The 14137-nt window shown below is 37.7% G+C and overlaps 1 protein-coding gene across 3 annotated transcripts in view; it reads left to right on the top strand.

Annotated features, from left to right (window-relative positions):
• The window catches only part of TGFBR1 (transforming growth factor beta receptor 1), a 48517-nt gene extending 34909 nt beyond the window's left edge, over positions 1 to 13608 (top strand). For all 3 annotated transcript variants that reach the window (XM_055117817.3, XM_034967875.4, XM_034967876.4), the window contains 5 exons: positions 2493 to 2660; positions 4692 to 4848; positions 6442 to 6566; positions 7610 to 7740; positions 9136 to 13608. In XM_055117817.3, the coding sequence (XP_054973792.1) occupies positions 2493 to 2660; positions 4692 to 4848; positions 6442 to 6566; positions 7610 to 7740; positions 9136 to 9261 (707 nt within the window). In that variant the 3' untranslated portion in view covers positions 9262 to 13608. The remainder of the gene's footprint in view (positions 1 to 2492; positions 2661 to 4691; positions 4849 to 6441; positions 6567 to 7609; positions 7741 to 9135) is intronic.
• The last annotated feature ends 529 nt before the right edge of the window (positions 13609 to 14137 follow it).

The raw sequence follows: 14137 nt of genomic DNA, 5'->3' as shown, positions 1-14137 counted from the left end.
TTGCATCATATGTGGAGGTATATAGTGTTTGATTAAGACAGGGGCAGTGAGGTATATGATGGATGTAGGTAGCGATTATCAGTGGCACCTGACAATGCAATACCTCTTAAGTTAAAAACAAAACAGGCAGGGCACAGTGGCTCACGCCTGTAATCCCAGCACTTTGGGAAGCCAAGGTGGGTGGATCACGAGGTCAAGAGTTCAAGACCAGCCTGGCTGGCCAAGATGATGAAACCCCATCTCTACTAAAAATACAAAAAAATTAGCCAGGCATGGTGGCAGGTGCCTATAATCCCAGCTACTTGGGAAGCTAAGGCAGAGAATTGCTTGAACCTGGGAGGTGGAGGTTGCAGTCAGAGCTGAGATCGCACCACTGCACTCCAGCCTGGGCGACACAGGGAGACTCTGTCTCAAAAAAAAACAACAACAAAACAAAACAAAACAAAAAATAGTAATCAGTCTGACCAAATCCTTAGTTCTCATTTTCATTTCTGCCTTTAACACCATTTATTTCCTCCCCCAACTCTTAAAACAACCTTTTCTTTATTTACTGTGTTTGATGACCCTAGACTTTCCTTGTTCCTTCTTACTTCTTCATAGTTGTCTTTGTTTTCTCAACTCTTACTCTTCTCACTGGTTCATATGAAGGTACTGATTTTATAAGTGGTAATTTCTTCCTTAAGAACATAGCCACATTCATGGTTTCAAACTCTACCATGTTGGCAACTCTCAAATCTCCATTTGAAAGCTTAAACCTCACCCAGGGTCTGGATTTTGTCACATTCCAAGTTACAAACACAGCAGCACAAAATGTTGGTGAGTCTGTGCCCTGAACTTCTAACCAGGCTGATGCTGTCATCTGGTGGTCACCATGGGAACTAGCTGACCCTGCTGGCTCTTCCCTACTCCCCTTCTTTCTTCTTTGTCAGGGGTTAATGTACTTTCTCTGAGCCTAGCCCCTCCACCTCAGTTCCTTTATCTTCTCCTGATTTAGTTAATTCCACCCCCGGCAGCCCTTTATATTTATGGCCCCTTACATATAACCTTCCTTCTGTCTTGTCCATAACCTGCGGTTTCCCTTTCTTCCATCTGCCTGTCTTCCACTTTGTTTCTTGTATTTGTGAGCTTTTCAAAATTCAGTAGTGGTTAAGAGGCATGCAAATAAGCTAGTGATGTGCCTATATCAAGGAAAAGCAAGGGTGCGAGTTTGGTCAGAATCAGTTTATAAAGTTCATGAAGAACAAATTAATACTAAGTACTTTTAAATGTACCCAGAAATCTCCTCCAGAATCTTCTGAAAAGTTTCTATTCCTTTCTTAATCTCTTCTAATCAGAGTTGGTTTTCTTCTTCAACCAAATACCTTCAAAATAGAAGCTGTTTCATGTCAATATGGATTTTTTCTTTTGTTTTACAACCAGCAGGGAAAGAAAGAGCACAGTTTATGTACTTCTTACCTAAAGAGTCTAGTATTCCGTTTTTTAAATTTTAACAGTCTTACAAAGTAAGACGTTATTCTTGTATAAAAGGAGAAACAGGCTCCTTGTCAGTAACAGGCAGGCGGTGGATTCCAACCAGGTTAGAATGACTCTAAGCGTCCATCTTTTACTGGATTGTGCTGTCTCCTAATGTTGTAATGCTTTTTTTCTTCATGGCTTAATTAAGTATGTGGTTTTCCAGCTACTTCTAGGTTAAATTAGATTGTCGTGGACCAGTCTAGCTTAGGAGCCTAGCTAGTGTCTTTACCATTATTCCTATGAGAAAACATGTTTTAAACTCGTGTTTTGGCTTACAGAGGAAATTTTGGAACCCACGTTCCTCGTTGTTTGAGTTTAGTCCCAGCTTTTCCAGTTTTGCTCCTGACATTTCAGTTCCTATTTCAGCTTCCCCATGTGTTAGAGGTATCACTATTTCTGTTTTTCTAAGCTAGCAACCTTGGAATCATAATCATCTTGTCTTGCGTCTTTGTGAACTGTGTACACAATCTGTCACTAAAGCTTGTCATTTCTTGTTGAAACTCACTTTCAGTTTTGTCCCATACTCTTCCATTCCCACTGTGGCCACACTGGTCTCCGGAGACTTCTCACCTCCTTGCTTCCCTCTCTGTTCCCTCCTTTTTTCTTAACCTTCTCTCCTTCCAGGAACAGCCACTGAGCACCCAACCCGATCCAGAGATTTTTCTAGGCACTTAAGAGTGCCAGCTCTGATACCAATTATCTGTGAAGACTCAAAAAAGTCACCATCTTTGTCTCTTAAATGGGATTAATTATACTTGCCTTATCTCAAGAAGAGGGGCTTACTCTGAGGAACTAAAGGATGTGTACATAAAAGTATAATTCAAACAATGTAGAAGAAAATGTGAAGGAAATACAGACTTAAGGTGGCATTATATTGCAGTGTATGACTCAGGATTGAGAGTAAAAAGTAATAACCATTGAACAAATAAATCATAAATGGTCTGCAGCCCAACCGAAATGTTAATTCTGTTTTACAGACAATGGTACTTGGACTCAGCTCTGGTTGGTGTCAGATTATCATGAGCATGGATCCCTTTTTGATTACTTAAACAGATACACAGTTACTGTGGAAGGAATGATAAAACTTGCTCTGTCCACGGCGAGCGGTCTTGCCCATCTTCACATGGAGATTGTTGGTACCCAAGGTAATTCTATAAGCAGTTCTATTATTTAAGCTTTAAATTTTCATGAATAATGTCTATGAAAATAGAAGGTGGAGGCTGGGCCTAGTGGCTCATGCCTATAATCCCAGCACTTTGGGAGGCTGAAGTGGGCAGATCGCCCGATCTCAGGAGTTCATGGCCAGCCTGGGCAACATGAGAAAACTGCATCTCTACCAACATACAAAAAATTAGTCGGGCATGGTGGCATGCACCTGTAGTCCCAGCTACTCAGGGGGCTGAGGTAGGAGGATTACCTGAGCCTGGGAGGTCGAAGCTGCAGTGAGCAGACATCATGCCACTGTACTCCCACCTGGGTAATAGAGAGAGACCCTGTCTCAGAAAAAAAAAAAAAAAAAAACAGTAGGTGGCCTAACTGGAGATATTTAAAACAAATTTTTTAGATGAGAACATTTTATCTTTCAGTTCAAAATTTCAGGTAGAGCTAGGAATCTGGAAATTTGTTTAGAGATTCTCTAGTCGTTGTAACAAAACTGTGATTTTTTTTTGAGTTCTTAAAAGTAGCATTCAATCTTATGATTTTTGAGGATCTCAGTTTCAGAATTCAGGTCCAAGTGAATATATTTTTATGTGTAGTATCAAATGAAATGTGAAAGTGCTTTGTAAACATCAACATGCTATGTAACTGTTATCTGGCCATCTAATAATTATATTTGACCTTGAGATAAGGAGACTGCATGAGATAGTTTTACAGTTGAAAAATTAAATACTAAGTTTTAGTTATGACATTTGTATGCTGTAGTTTTTGTGCATGTGGGATTTCAGATGCCAGTATATCTCTCTGCTCTAGCAGTTGTCCACTTGCAACCCAATGGCTCCCCCACTCCCCACTTTACATATAGCATAAGTGCTAGTTCACATCTTAGCTCCATCTTTGTAGTTATTATTATTATTGATTGTAACAGTTTTATTGGGTTATAATTCACATCATAAAGTTCACCCACTTAAAGTGTAAAATTCAGTGGTTTTTAGAATACTCAGAGTTGTACAGCCAGCAAACACTACAGTCAATTTTAGAATATCTTCACTCCAAAGAGAAACCCTGTAGCCACTAGCAGTCACTCCCCTTTCCTCCCAAACTCCTTAGCCCTAGGCAACAACTGCTCCTTTTTGTCTGTAGATTTGCTTATTCTGCACATTTTATATAAATGAATCATACAATATGTGGTCTTTTGTGACTGGCTTCTTTCACTTAGCATGTTTTCAAGGTTCATTTATGTTGTAGCATGTATGAGTACTTCAGTCATTTTGATGGATGGCTAAGTAATACTTCAGTGTATGGATATGGCATATGTCATGTATCCGTTCGTTGATGGACATTTGGTTTGTTTCTTTTGGCCATTGTAGCTAATGCTGCAGTGAACATTTGTGTACAAGTTGTATGTAGTTTCATGTTTTCAGTTATCTTGGGTATATACCTAGGAGTTGAATTACTGTATCATATGATAACTCTATTTAATGGTTTGAAGAACTGCCATACTGTTTTCTTAAAGTGCCTGAACCATTTTACATTCCTGCCAGCAGTGTATGAAGGTTCCAGGTTTTCCACATTATAATTATTATTTTTTAATAACATTTTCTAGTGGTTAGCATCAAAGATAATATACTTAATACTGAGTACATTGCAGTTGATAGGGAAGTGATGATCTACATGCTTGGTTCCTGGGCTGCTGGAATATCAGTCTATGGCTAAGTTTCTTAAAAAGAATTCATAAGGCACCAACAGATAAACTGATAACTTTTTTTTTGCCCCAGTCTTTGAGTTGTTCATCTTTTAAAGCATGTTATTGTCCACATTTTCTTTAAAGAAATATAATTTCAGTGACTTTTGGTGTAGTGATTCACTTGAGTTTAATAATGCCATAAGTATTGTAGGTCATGTGGGCTGAAATGCTTTGATAATTTGGATTGGGAGAAGAGACTTTTGAACCTAAAGATATGAGTTGTGATTGGTATTACCTTTTAAGCAGTCATGTTTAATTTTTGATTCTTTAGGAAAGCCAGCCATTGCTCATAGAGATTTGAAATCAAAGAATATCTTGGTAAAGAAGAATGGAACTTGCTGTATTGCAGACTTAGGACTGGCAGTAAGACATGATTCAGCCACAGATACCATTGATATTGCTCCAAACCACAGAGTGGGAACAAAAAGGTATACTTTTGAACAACTATATTTAATATCTTCTGAAATCACCTTTTTTCCCTTCTCTTTCATATATACATATCATTGCTGAAACTCAGCTTAAACTTGCACTTTATTAGATTGCCAACAGGTAAGAAGATCTCATGGTCTTGCCTGCTCTGAAGCCAGAGTTACCTGACTTAAAAAGATGCCTGCTGATGAAAGGTTGCCCTTCCAGAAAATATCATTAGGCATGTTAATTATAATAACAGTAGTAACTAACGTTTATAGGGCACCTACTATGTGCCAATCGTCTAATAGGTCTTTTACGTATATTACCTCATTTAATCCCTTCTCAAATACTGTGCAGTAGCTAGCCCTGCTGTTTTCATATTTCAGTTCCTAAAAATATGCCTTTCTTGCTTTCTTAGAACTTTTGCACATGCTGTCTCCTGGAGCATACTTTACCCTGCTGTTTCTCAGCCTCATACCCACCTTTCCCGTAGGAAGTTTTTTCTAGTCCTCAAAAATCTTAGGAGTCCCTGCTAGGGACTGTCATAGCACACTGAACTGGGACCATTGAGGCACTTATGCATTATGTTGTAACTGTTTATTTATTTGCGTATATCTATTAGGTGCAAGCTGCTTGAGAGCAGCCTTGTATTCCCAGCATCCATCACAGTGCCTAATACATGGTAGATCCTCAGTAGATATTTGTTGAGTCCATGAGTCTTCAAAAGAACTTAATTAGGTAGGTGTTATTACCCTTTAATTCACAGATGAGGAAACCACCTTGAGGAGGTTAAATAATATGGCCAGCTTCATGTGGATGATAAGCCGAAGAGCTGAGATTTGAACCTGGGCATTTCTGACCCAAACCCCTTATCACAAGCTGTCACAGCATTTTTTCAAACTACTGTCTTGGCCTTGGAGACAGCTGGAGAGCCAGCAGCATTAGTCTATTCAAATTGCATGTATAATTTTGAGATTTCTGGATTCCCTGGGGACTCTCAATTTTCCCATCCAAGTACTAACCAGGCCCGACCCTGCTTAGCTTCCAAGATCAGACGAGATCGGGCGTGTTTAGGGTGGTATGGCCGTAGATGACTCTCAATTCTCAACCAGCTAAGGGGTCCTTGTCAGTGGTTGCTGTAGGTCTCTGTGGGTCCTGACCCATAATTTTGGTAGGTTTTTGAAGCTTCAGTATGAGGACTGGCATTCTTTTGTATCTATTATTTTTTTCCCTGGAGTATATTCGTGCCCTTCCTTTCATCCTCAGTGAGAAGACTTCTAAATTAAAATGCATGGTTTCTACCTAGTACGTGTATAGGTGGTGTACATTAGGACACCTTTAACAGTCACAATTGTTATGTATGTCTTTCATTGGAAACCAAGATCATGAGGCAGATAGCGTGAAACTGCTATTTTAGCATTTTGTGGGATTTAGTTGACATCATTAATGTGCAAACCAGTGTGGATATTTAATATTTTTCTTGAGTCTAATATTTGTTATGTAATATTGTGTGCATATGTCTATGTATAAAGAAATGTCTGAAAGGATGTTCATCCAAATGTGGCAGTAAGGGGATGATTTTCAAAGTTCTTTTTGCAAATTTTTTTTAGGTACATGGCCCCTGAAGTTCTCGATGATTCCATAAATATGAAACATTTTGAATCCTTCAAACGTGCTGACATCTATGCAATGGGCTTAGTATTCTGGGAAATTGCTCGACGATGTTCCATTGGTGGTAAATTGCTCTCCTCTCCCCCAATAGTTTGTCATGAGCAGAAGTTGTTCAAGAATTGTCTTCTTTTTTTAATTGAATGAAATTATGTACAGTCCATTATCTGAAACAGGATGTCACCGAGTGCCAGAGAAAACAAAGGCGATGAAACCTTTGGGAGGGGACAGTGCCATGGTGTGCACATGCACAGCTCTAGCCTAGTGTATTCTCTTCCTGTTTCCATTTGAATCTGGAGACTCATCAGAACCCAACCCCTTGTTATATTGGAACATAGTTCTTTAGAATGGACAGCTGCTTGAGAGGCTCACCTAGGAAGCTGTTTCTAGCATGTACCTGGGTGTCAAACTTATTTTTTTTCTTTGAGATTGTGGTTATTTTCTCCAACTTGATAGTTACAATTACATACACAGAATACAATTATGTTACCATTGTGTTGTTTTCTAGAGTTAGTTTGTTTTAACTTCTAGCTTTTTAGATGGAGTACTTTTAATGTTTACTCAGGAAACAGTCTCTTAGGCTTGGGGACCTAGACTTGGCTGAGACCTAGTGCCTTAGGTTTTTGAAGCAGTGAGGGACAGAGTATTCTCTGTATTGTAGTAAATAGGATATATTATTGACAGATGCAAGTAGAGAAAGGGACTTGGCACCTTAAACTTGCCTCATAAGATTCAAGTCTCACTGATAGGGTATATATATCCCTGTGCAAGTGAGAGCCTGCGCACTTACAGAATAGAATCTCATTTGCTGCACAATAGGGTTCTAGGGGAAAATGTCAATCTGGTCATCACAGCTCATAGTTTACTGTCATTTCAAATAGGCTTTATTGATCTCATGGCAATACTTAGTTTCAAGGTGTGGGTGGACTATCAACTCAGGGAAGTGGCTTGTGGATACAGATGTGGATGAGATAGAGAAAGCTGTAATCTCTGTTCCACATACCTACTTTAGTAATGAAACACTGTAATAGGTCTCTCAGGTGATCTTTTAATGCCTTGGCATTAGCTGAATAAATTCATCAAAATTTAATTTTTTTTAAACTGATACAGGAATTCATGAAGATTACCAACTGCCTTATTATGATCTTGTACCTTCTGACCCATCAGTTGAAGAAATGAGAAAAGTTGTTTGTGAACAGAAGTTAAGGCCAAATATCCCAAACAGATGGCAGAGCTGTGAAGTGAGTATTTCTTTTTGATACTAGGCAATTTTCTAAACTGCTTCTGCTTAGTAAGCAAAAGTTTGCTACTTTTCTTTAAGGAAAACTTTTCTTTAAGAATTTTCTTTTTCATAGCAGTCAGACCAATGTTTAAAAACAGAATAATTTGGTTTTCATATTCAATTGTAAGCACATTGAAAGGGCCATGGAACATTTGCAGTGGCCTTTAGTGTATCAGAACATAGTTTAGATCTGCCGGGCGAACTAAGGCACGTATTTTTAAATGAATGCCTCCCTTCAGCCAGGGCAACCCAGAATACTAGACAGTTACTGGACATGAATGAGGAGACCTGTATTCTAGACCAGCCTGGCTACCATTTCAAGGGTCTGACTTTGAACAAATCACTTTAGTTCTCTGGACTTTAATATCCCTTTGTAAGGTGAGGAACTCAGATAAGGTGATTACAAAGGTGTCTCAAATGATTTTCCGTTTTATTCATCTGATTGCCCAGATAACCGTTAACCAGGAATTTAGGGAAAATGCTTTTTTCCAGCAGTATCTGAGCTTCTCAACTTCAGCTCTAACAAAAAGTTTTAGAAACGTTTTTGTAATTGTAAATTTAAAGATTCGTAAGATGAATTTTATTTAACCTCTCCTTAATTGCTAGCTGTTACTATTACAATATTGGTGAAGCAGAGCATATTCCTCCAGGTTTGAAGATTTGTAGCTTAAAAAGGCTATAAAAAGCTGTTCAGTTCAGTAGTTGATTTTACGTCTTAAACTATTGTAGGACTCAGCAGAACCTCTGATAAGCAAGAGAGCTTGCTACCTCCAACAAAATCACATCTCCAGGCCCAAATAAATAAAATGTATTTCAGCATGCTTAAGGAATTTGCATGTGACATAGTTTAATAAATGAGAGTGCTGCTAGATTTTGTCTTTTAGAAATTTGATCTACTTGGGAGGCTGAAGTGGGAGGATTGCTGGAGCCTGGGAGGTCAAGGCTGCAGTGAGCTGAGGGCATGCCATTGCATTCCACTTTGGGCGGCAGAGTGAGACCCTGTCTCAAAAAAAAAAAAAAAGAAAGAAAAATTTGATGTGAATACTTCAAAGTACAAACTTAAAATTTCAGTGTGAGGTCAGATTTCTTCTTTGCTTTGCCCAGCTCTGGTTTAGGATTCGGCCTTTTCAGGTTTGCTAAGTGAGTCACTCTTTGCCCACCTGCTTTCCAGCACTGGCACCAGTACCCTATTGATGGAAATTTATGTAATTTCTACTCATTTGCTATTACAAATAATGCTTAAACAATAACAAGTGTATATGTCATTTAAAAAGAAAATTTACACGTAAAAATTCTTATCCAGACCAATGGAAAATGGTGCATGCATTAATTTTTTTTTTATATTTTCTTGTAGGCCTTGAGAGTAATGGCTAAAATTATGAGAGAATGTTGGTATGCCAATGGAGCAGCTAGGCTTACAGCATTGCGGATTAAGAAAACATTATCACAACTCAGTCAACAGGAAGGCATCAAAATGTAATTCTACAGCTTTGCCTGAACTCTCCTTTTTTCTTCAGATCTGCTCCTGGGTTTTAATTTGGGAGGTCAATTGTTCTACCTCACTGAGAGGGAACAGAAGGATATTGCTTCCTTTTGCAGCAGTGTAATAAAGTCAATTAAAAACTTCCCAGGATTTCTTTGGACCCAGGAAACAGCCATGTGGGTCCTTTCTGTGCACTATGAACGCTTCTTTCCCAGGACAGAAAATGTTGTGTAGTCTACCTTTATTTTTTATTAACAAAACTTGTTTTTTAAAAAGATGATTGCTGGTCTTAACTTTAGGTAACTCTGCTGTGCTGGAGATCATCTTTAAGGGCAAAGGAGTTGGATTGCTGAATTACAATGAAACATGTCTTATTACTAAAGAAAGTGATTTACTCCTGGTTAGTACATTCTCAGAGGATTCTGAACCACTAGAGTTTCCTTGATTCAGACTTTGAATGTACTGTTCTATAGTTTTTCAGGATCTTAAAACTAACACTTATAAAACTCTTATCTTGAGTCTAAAAATGACCTCATATAGTAGTGAGGAACATAATTTATGCAATTGTATTTTGTATACTATTATTGTTCTTTCACTTATTCAGAACATTACATGCCTTCAAAATGGGATTGTACTATACCAGTAAGTGCCACTTCTGTGTCCTTCTAATGGAAATGAGTAGAATTGCTGAAAGTCTCTATGTTAAAACCTATAGTGTTTGAATTCAAAAAGCTTATTTATCTGGGTAACCCAAACTTTTTCTGTTTTGTTTTTGGAAGGGTTTTTGTGGTATGTCATTTGGTATTCTATTTTGAAAATGCCTTTCTCCTACCAAAATGTGCTTAAGCCACTAAAGAAATGAAGTGGCATTAATTAGTAAATTGTTAGCATGGTCATGTTTGAATATTCTCACATCAAGCTTTTGCATTTTAATTGTGTTGTCTAAGTATACTTTTAAAAAATCAAGTGGCACTCTAGATGCTTATAGTACTTTAATATTTGTAGCATACAGACTAATTTTTCTAAAAGGGAAAGTTTGTCTAGCTGCTTGTGAAAAGTTATGTGGTATTCTGTAAGCCATTTTTTTCTTTATCTGTTCAAAGACAGTGTTATTTTTTAAGACATGAATTACATTTAAAATTAGAATATGGTTAATATTAAATAATAGGCCTTTTTCTAGGAAGGCGAAGGTAGTTAATAATTTGAATAGATAACAGATGTGCAAGAAAGTCACATTTGTTATGTATATAGGAGTAAACGTTCGGTGGATCCTCTGTCTTTGTAACTGAGGTTAGAGCTAGTGTGGTTTTGAGGTCTCACTACACTTTGAGGAAGGCAGCTTTTAATTCAGTGTTTCCTTATGTGTGCGTACATTGCAACTGCTTACATGTAATTTATGTAATGCATTCAGTGCACCCTTGTTACTTGGGAGAGGTGGTAGCTAAAGAACATTCTGAGTATAGGTTTTTCTCCATTTACAGATGTCTTTGGTCAAATATTGAAAGCAAACTTGTCATGGTCTTCTTACATTAAGTTGAAACTAGCTTATAATAACTGGTTTTTACTTCCAATGCTATGAAGTCTCTGCAGGGCTTTTACAGTTTTCGAAGTCCTTTTATCACTGTGATCTTATTCTGAGGGGAGAAAAAACTATCATAGCTCTGAGGCAAGACTTCGACTTTATAGTGCTATCAGTTCCCCGATACAGGGTCAGAGTAACCCATACAGTATTTTGGTCAGGAAGAGAAAGTGGCCATTTACACTGAATGAGTTGCATTCTGATAATGTCTTATCTCTTATACGTAGAATAAATTTGAAAGACTATTTGATCTTAAAACCAAAGTAATTTTAGAATGAGTGACATATTACATAGGAATTTAGTGTCAATTTCATGTGTTTAAAAACATCATGGGAAAAATGCTTAGAGGTTACTATTTTGACTACAAAGTTGAGTTTTTTTCTGTAGTTACCATAATTTCATTGAAGCAAATGAATGAGTTTGAGAGGTTTGTTTTTATAGTTGTGTTGTATTACTTGTTTAATAATAATCTCTAATTCTGTGATCAGGTACTTTTTTTGTGGGGGTTTTTTTTGTTTGTTTGTTTGTTTTTGGGCCATTTCTAAGCCTACCAGATCTGCTTTATGAAATCCAGGGGACCAATGCATTTTATCACTAAAACTATTTTTATATAATTTTAAGAATATACCAAAAGTTGTCTGATTTAAAGTTGTAATACATGATTTCTCACTTTCATGTAAGGTTATCCACTTTTGCTGAAGATATTTTTTATTGAATCAAAGATTGAGTTACAATTATACTTTTCTTACCTAAGTGGATAAAATGTACTTTTGATGAATCAGGGAATTTTTTTAAAGTTGGAGTTTAGTTCTAAATTGACTTTACGTATTACTGCAGTTAATTCCTTTTTTGGCTAGGGATGGTTTGATAAACCACAATTGGCTGATATTGAAAATGAAAGAAACTTAAAAGGTGGGATGGATCATGATTACTGTCGATAACTGCAGATAAATTTGATTAGAGTAATAATTTTGTCATTTAAAAACACAGTTGTTTATACTGCCCATCCTAGGATGCTCACCTTCCAAGATTCAACGTGGCTAAAACATCTTCTGGTAAATTGTGCGTCCATATTCATTTTGTCAGTAGCCAGGAGAAATGGGGATGGGGGAAATACGACTTAGTGGGGCATAGACATCCCTGGTCCATCCTTTCTGTCTCCAGCTGTTTCTTGCAACCTGCTCTCCTGCTTGCTGGTCCCTGACGCAGAGACCATTGCCTCCCCCACAGCCGTTTGACTGAAGAGCTGCTCTGGAGACCTAGAGTAAAACGGCTGATGGAAGTTGTGGGACCCACTTCCATTTCCTTCAGTCATTAGAGGTGGAAGGGGGGAGGGGTCTCCAAGTTTGGAGATTGAGCAGATGAGGCTTGGGATGCCCCTGCTTTGACTTCAGCCATGGATGAGGAGTGGGATGGCAGCAAGGTGGCTCCTGTGGCAGTGGAGTTGTGCCAGAAACAGTGGCCAGTTGTATCTCCTATAAGACAGGGTAAGGTCTGAAGAGCTGAGCCTGTAATTCTGCTGTAATAATGATAGTGCTCAAGAAGTGCCTTGAGTTGGTGTACAGTGCCATGGCCATCAAGAATCCCAGATTTCAGGTTTTATTACAAAATGTAAGTGGTCACTTGGCGATTTTGTAGTACATGCATGAGTTACCTTTTTTCTCTATGTCTGAGAACTGTCAGATTAAAACAAGATGGCAAAGAGATCGTTAAGAGTGCACAACAAAATCACTATCCCATTAGACACATCATCAAAAGCTTATTTTTATTCTTGCACTGGAAGAATCGTAAGTCAACTGTTTCTTGACCATGGCAGTGTTCTGGCTCCAAATGGTAGTGATTCCAAAAAATGGTTCTGTTAACACTTTGGCAGAAAATGCCAACTCAGATATTTTGAGATACTAAGGATTATCTTTGGACATGTACTGCAGCTTCTTGTCTCTGTTTTGGATTACTGGAATACCCATGGGCCCTCTCAAGAGTGCTGGACTTCTAGGACATTATGATGATTGTCAGTACATTAAACTTTTCAATCCCATTATGCAATCTTGTTTGTAAATGTAAACTTTTAAAAATATGATTAATAACATTCAACCTGTTTATTACAACTTAAAAGGAACTTCAGTGAATTTGTTTTTATTTTTTAACAAGATTTGTGAACTGAATATCATGAACCATGTTTTGATACCCCTTTTTCATGTTGTGCCAACGGAATAGGGTGTTTGATATTTCTTCATATGTTAAGGAGATGCTTCAAAATGTCAATTGCTTTAAACTTAAATTACCTCTCAAGAGACCAAGGTACATTTACCTCATTGTGTATATAATGTTTAATATTTGTCAGAGCATTCTCCAGGTTTGCAGTTTTATTTCTATAAAGTATGGGTATTATGTTGCTCAGTTACTCAAATGGTACTGTATTGTTTATATTTGTACCCCAAATAACATCATCTGTACTTTCTGTTTTCTGTATTGTATTTGTGCAGGATTCTTTAGGCTTTATCAGTGTAATCTCTGCCCTTTAAGATATGTACAGAAAATGTCCATATAAATTTCCATTTAAGTCGAATGATACTGAGAAGCCTGTAAAGAGGAGAAAAAAACATAAGCTGTGTTTCCCCATAAGTTTTTTTAAATTGTATATTGTATTTGTAGTAATATTCCAAAAGAATGTAAATAGGAAATAGAAGAGTGATGCTTATGTTAAGTCCTAACACTACAGTAGAAGAATGGAAGCAGTGCAAATAAATTACATTTTTCCCAAGTGCCAGTGGCATATTTTAAAATAAAGTGTATATGTTGGAATGAGTCATGCCATATGTAGTTGCTGTAGATGGCAACTAGAACCTTTGAGTTACAAGAGTCTTTAGAAGCCCTGCCTAGTGCAAGTTACAATATTATGGCATGTTCGGGGAGTGCCCTCCTGTCTGCAGGTGTGTCTCTGTGCCTGGGGGCTTTTCTCCACATGCTTAGGGGTGTGGGTCTTCCAGTGGGGCATGATGGACCTGTCTACAGGTGATCTCTGTTGCCTTTGGGTCAGCACATTTGTTAGTCTCCTGGGGGTGAAAACTTGGCTTACAAGAGAACTGGAAAAATGATGAGATGTGGTCCCCAAACCCTTGATTGACTCTGGGGAGGGGCTTTGTGAATAGGATTGCTCTCACATTAAAGATAGTTACTTCAATTTGAAGGCTGGATTTAGGGATTTTTTTTTTCCTTATAACAAAGACATCACCAGGATATGAAGCTTTTGTTGAAAGTTGGAAAAAAAGTGAAATTAAAGACATTCCCAGA

Source organism: Pan paniscus, chromosome 11, assembly GCF_029289425.2.
Source record: "Pan paniscus chromosome 11, NHGRI_mPanPan1-v2.0_pri, whole genome shotgun sequence".
Classification (NCBI taxonomy): domain Eukaryota; kingdom Metazoa; phylum Chordata; class Mammalia; order Primates; family Hominidae; genus Pan; species Pan paniscus.
The sequence above is the reverse complement of the archived record's forward strand: the minus strand, read 5'-3'. Positions and strand labels throughout refer to the sequence as shown.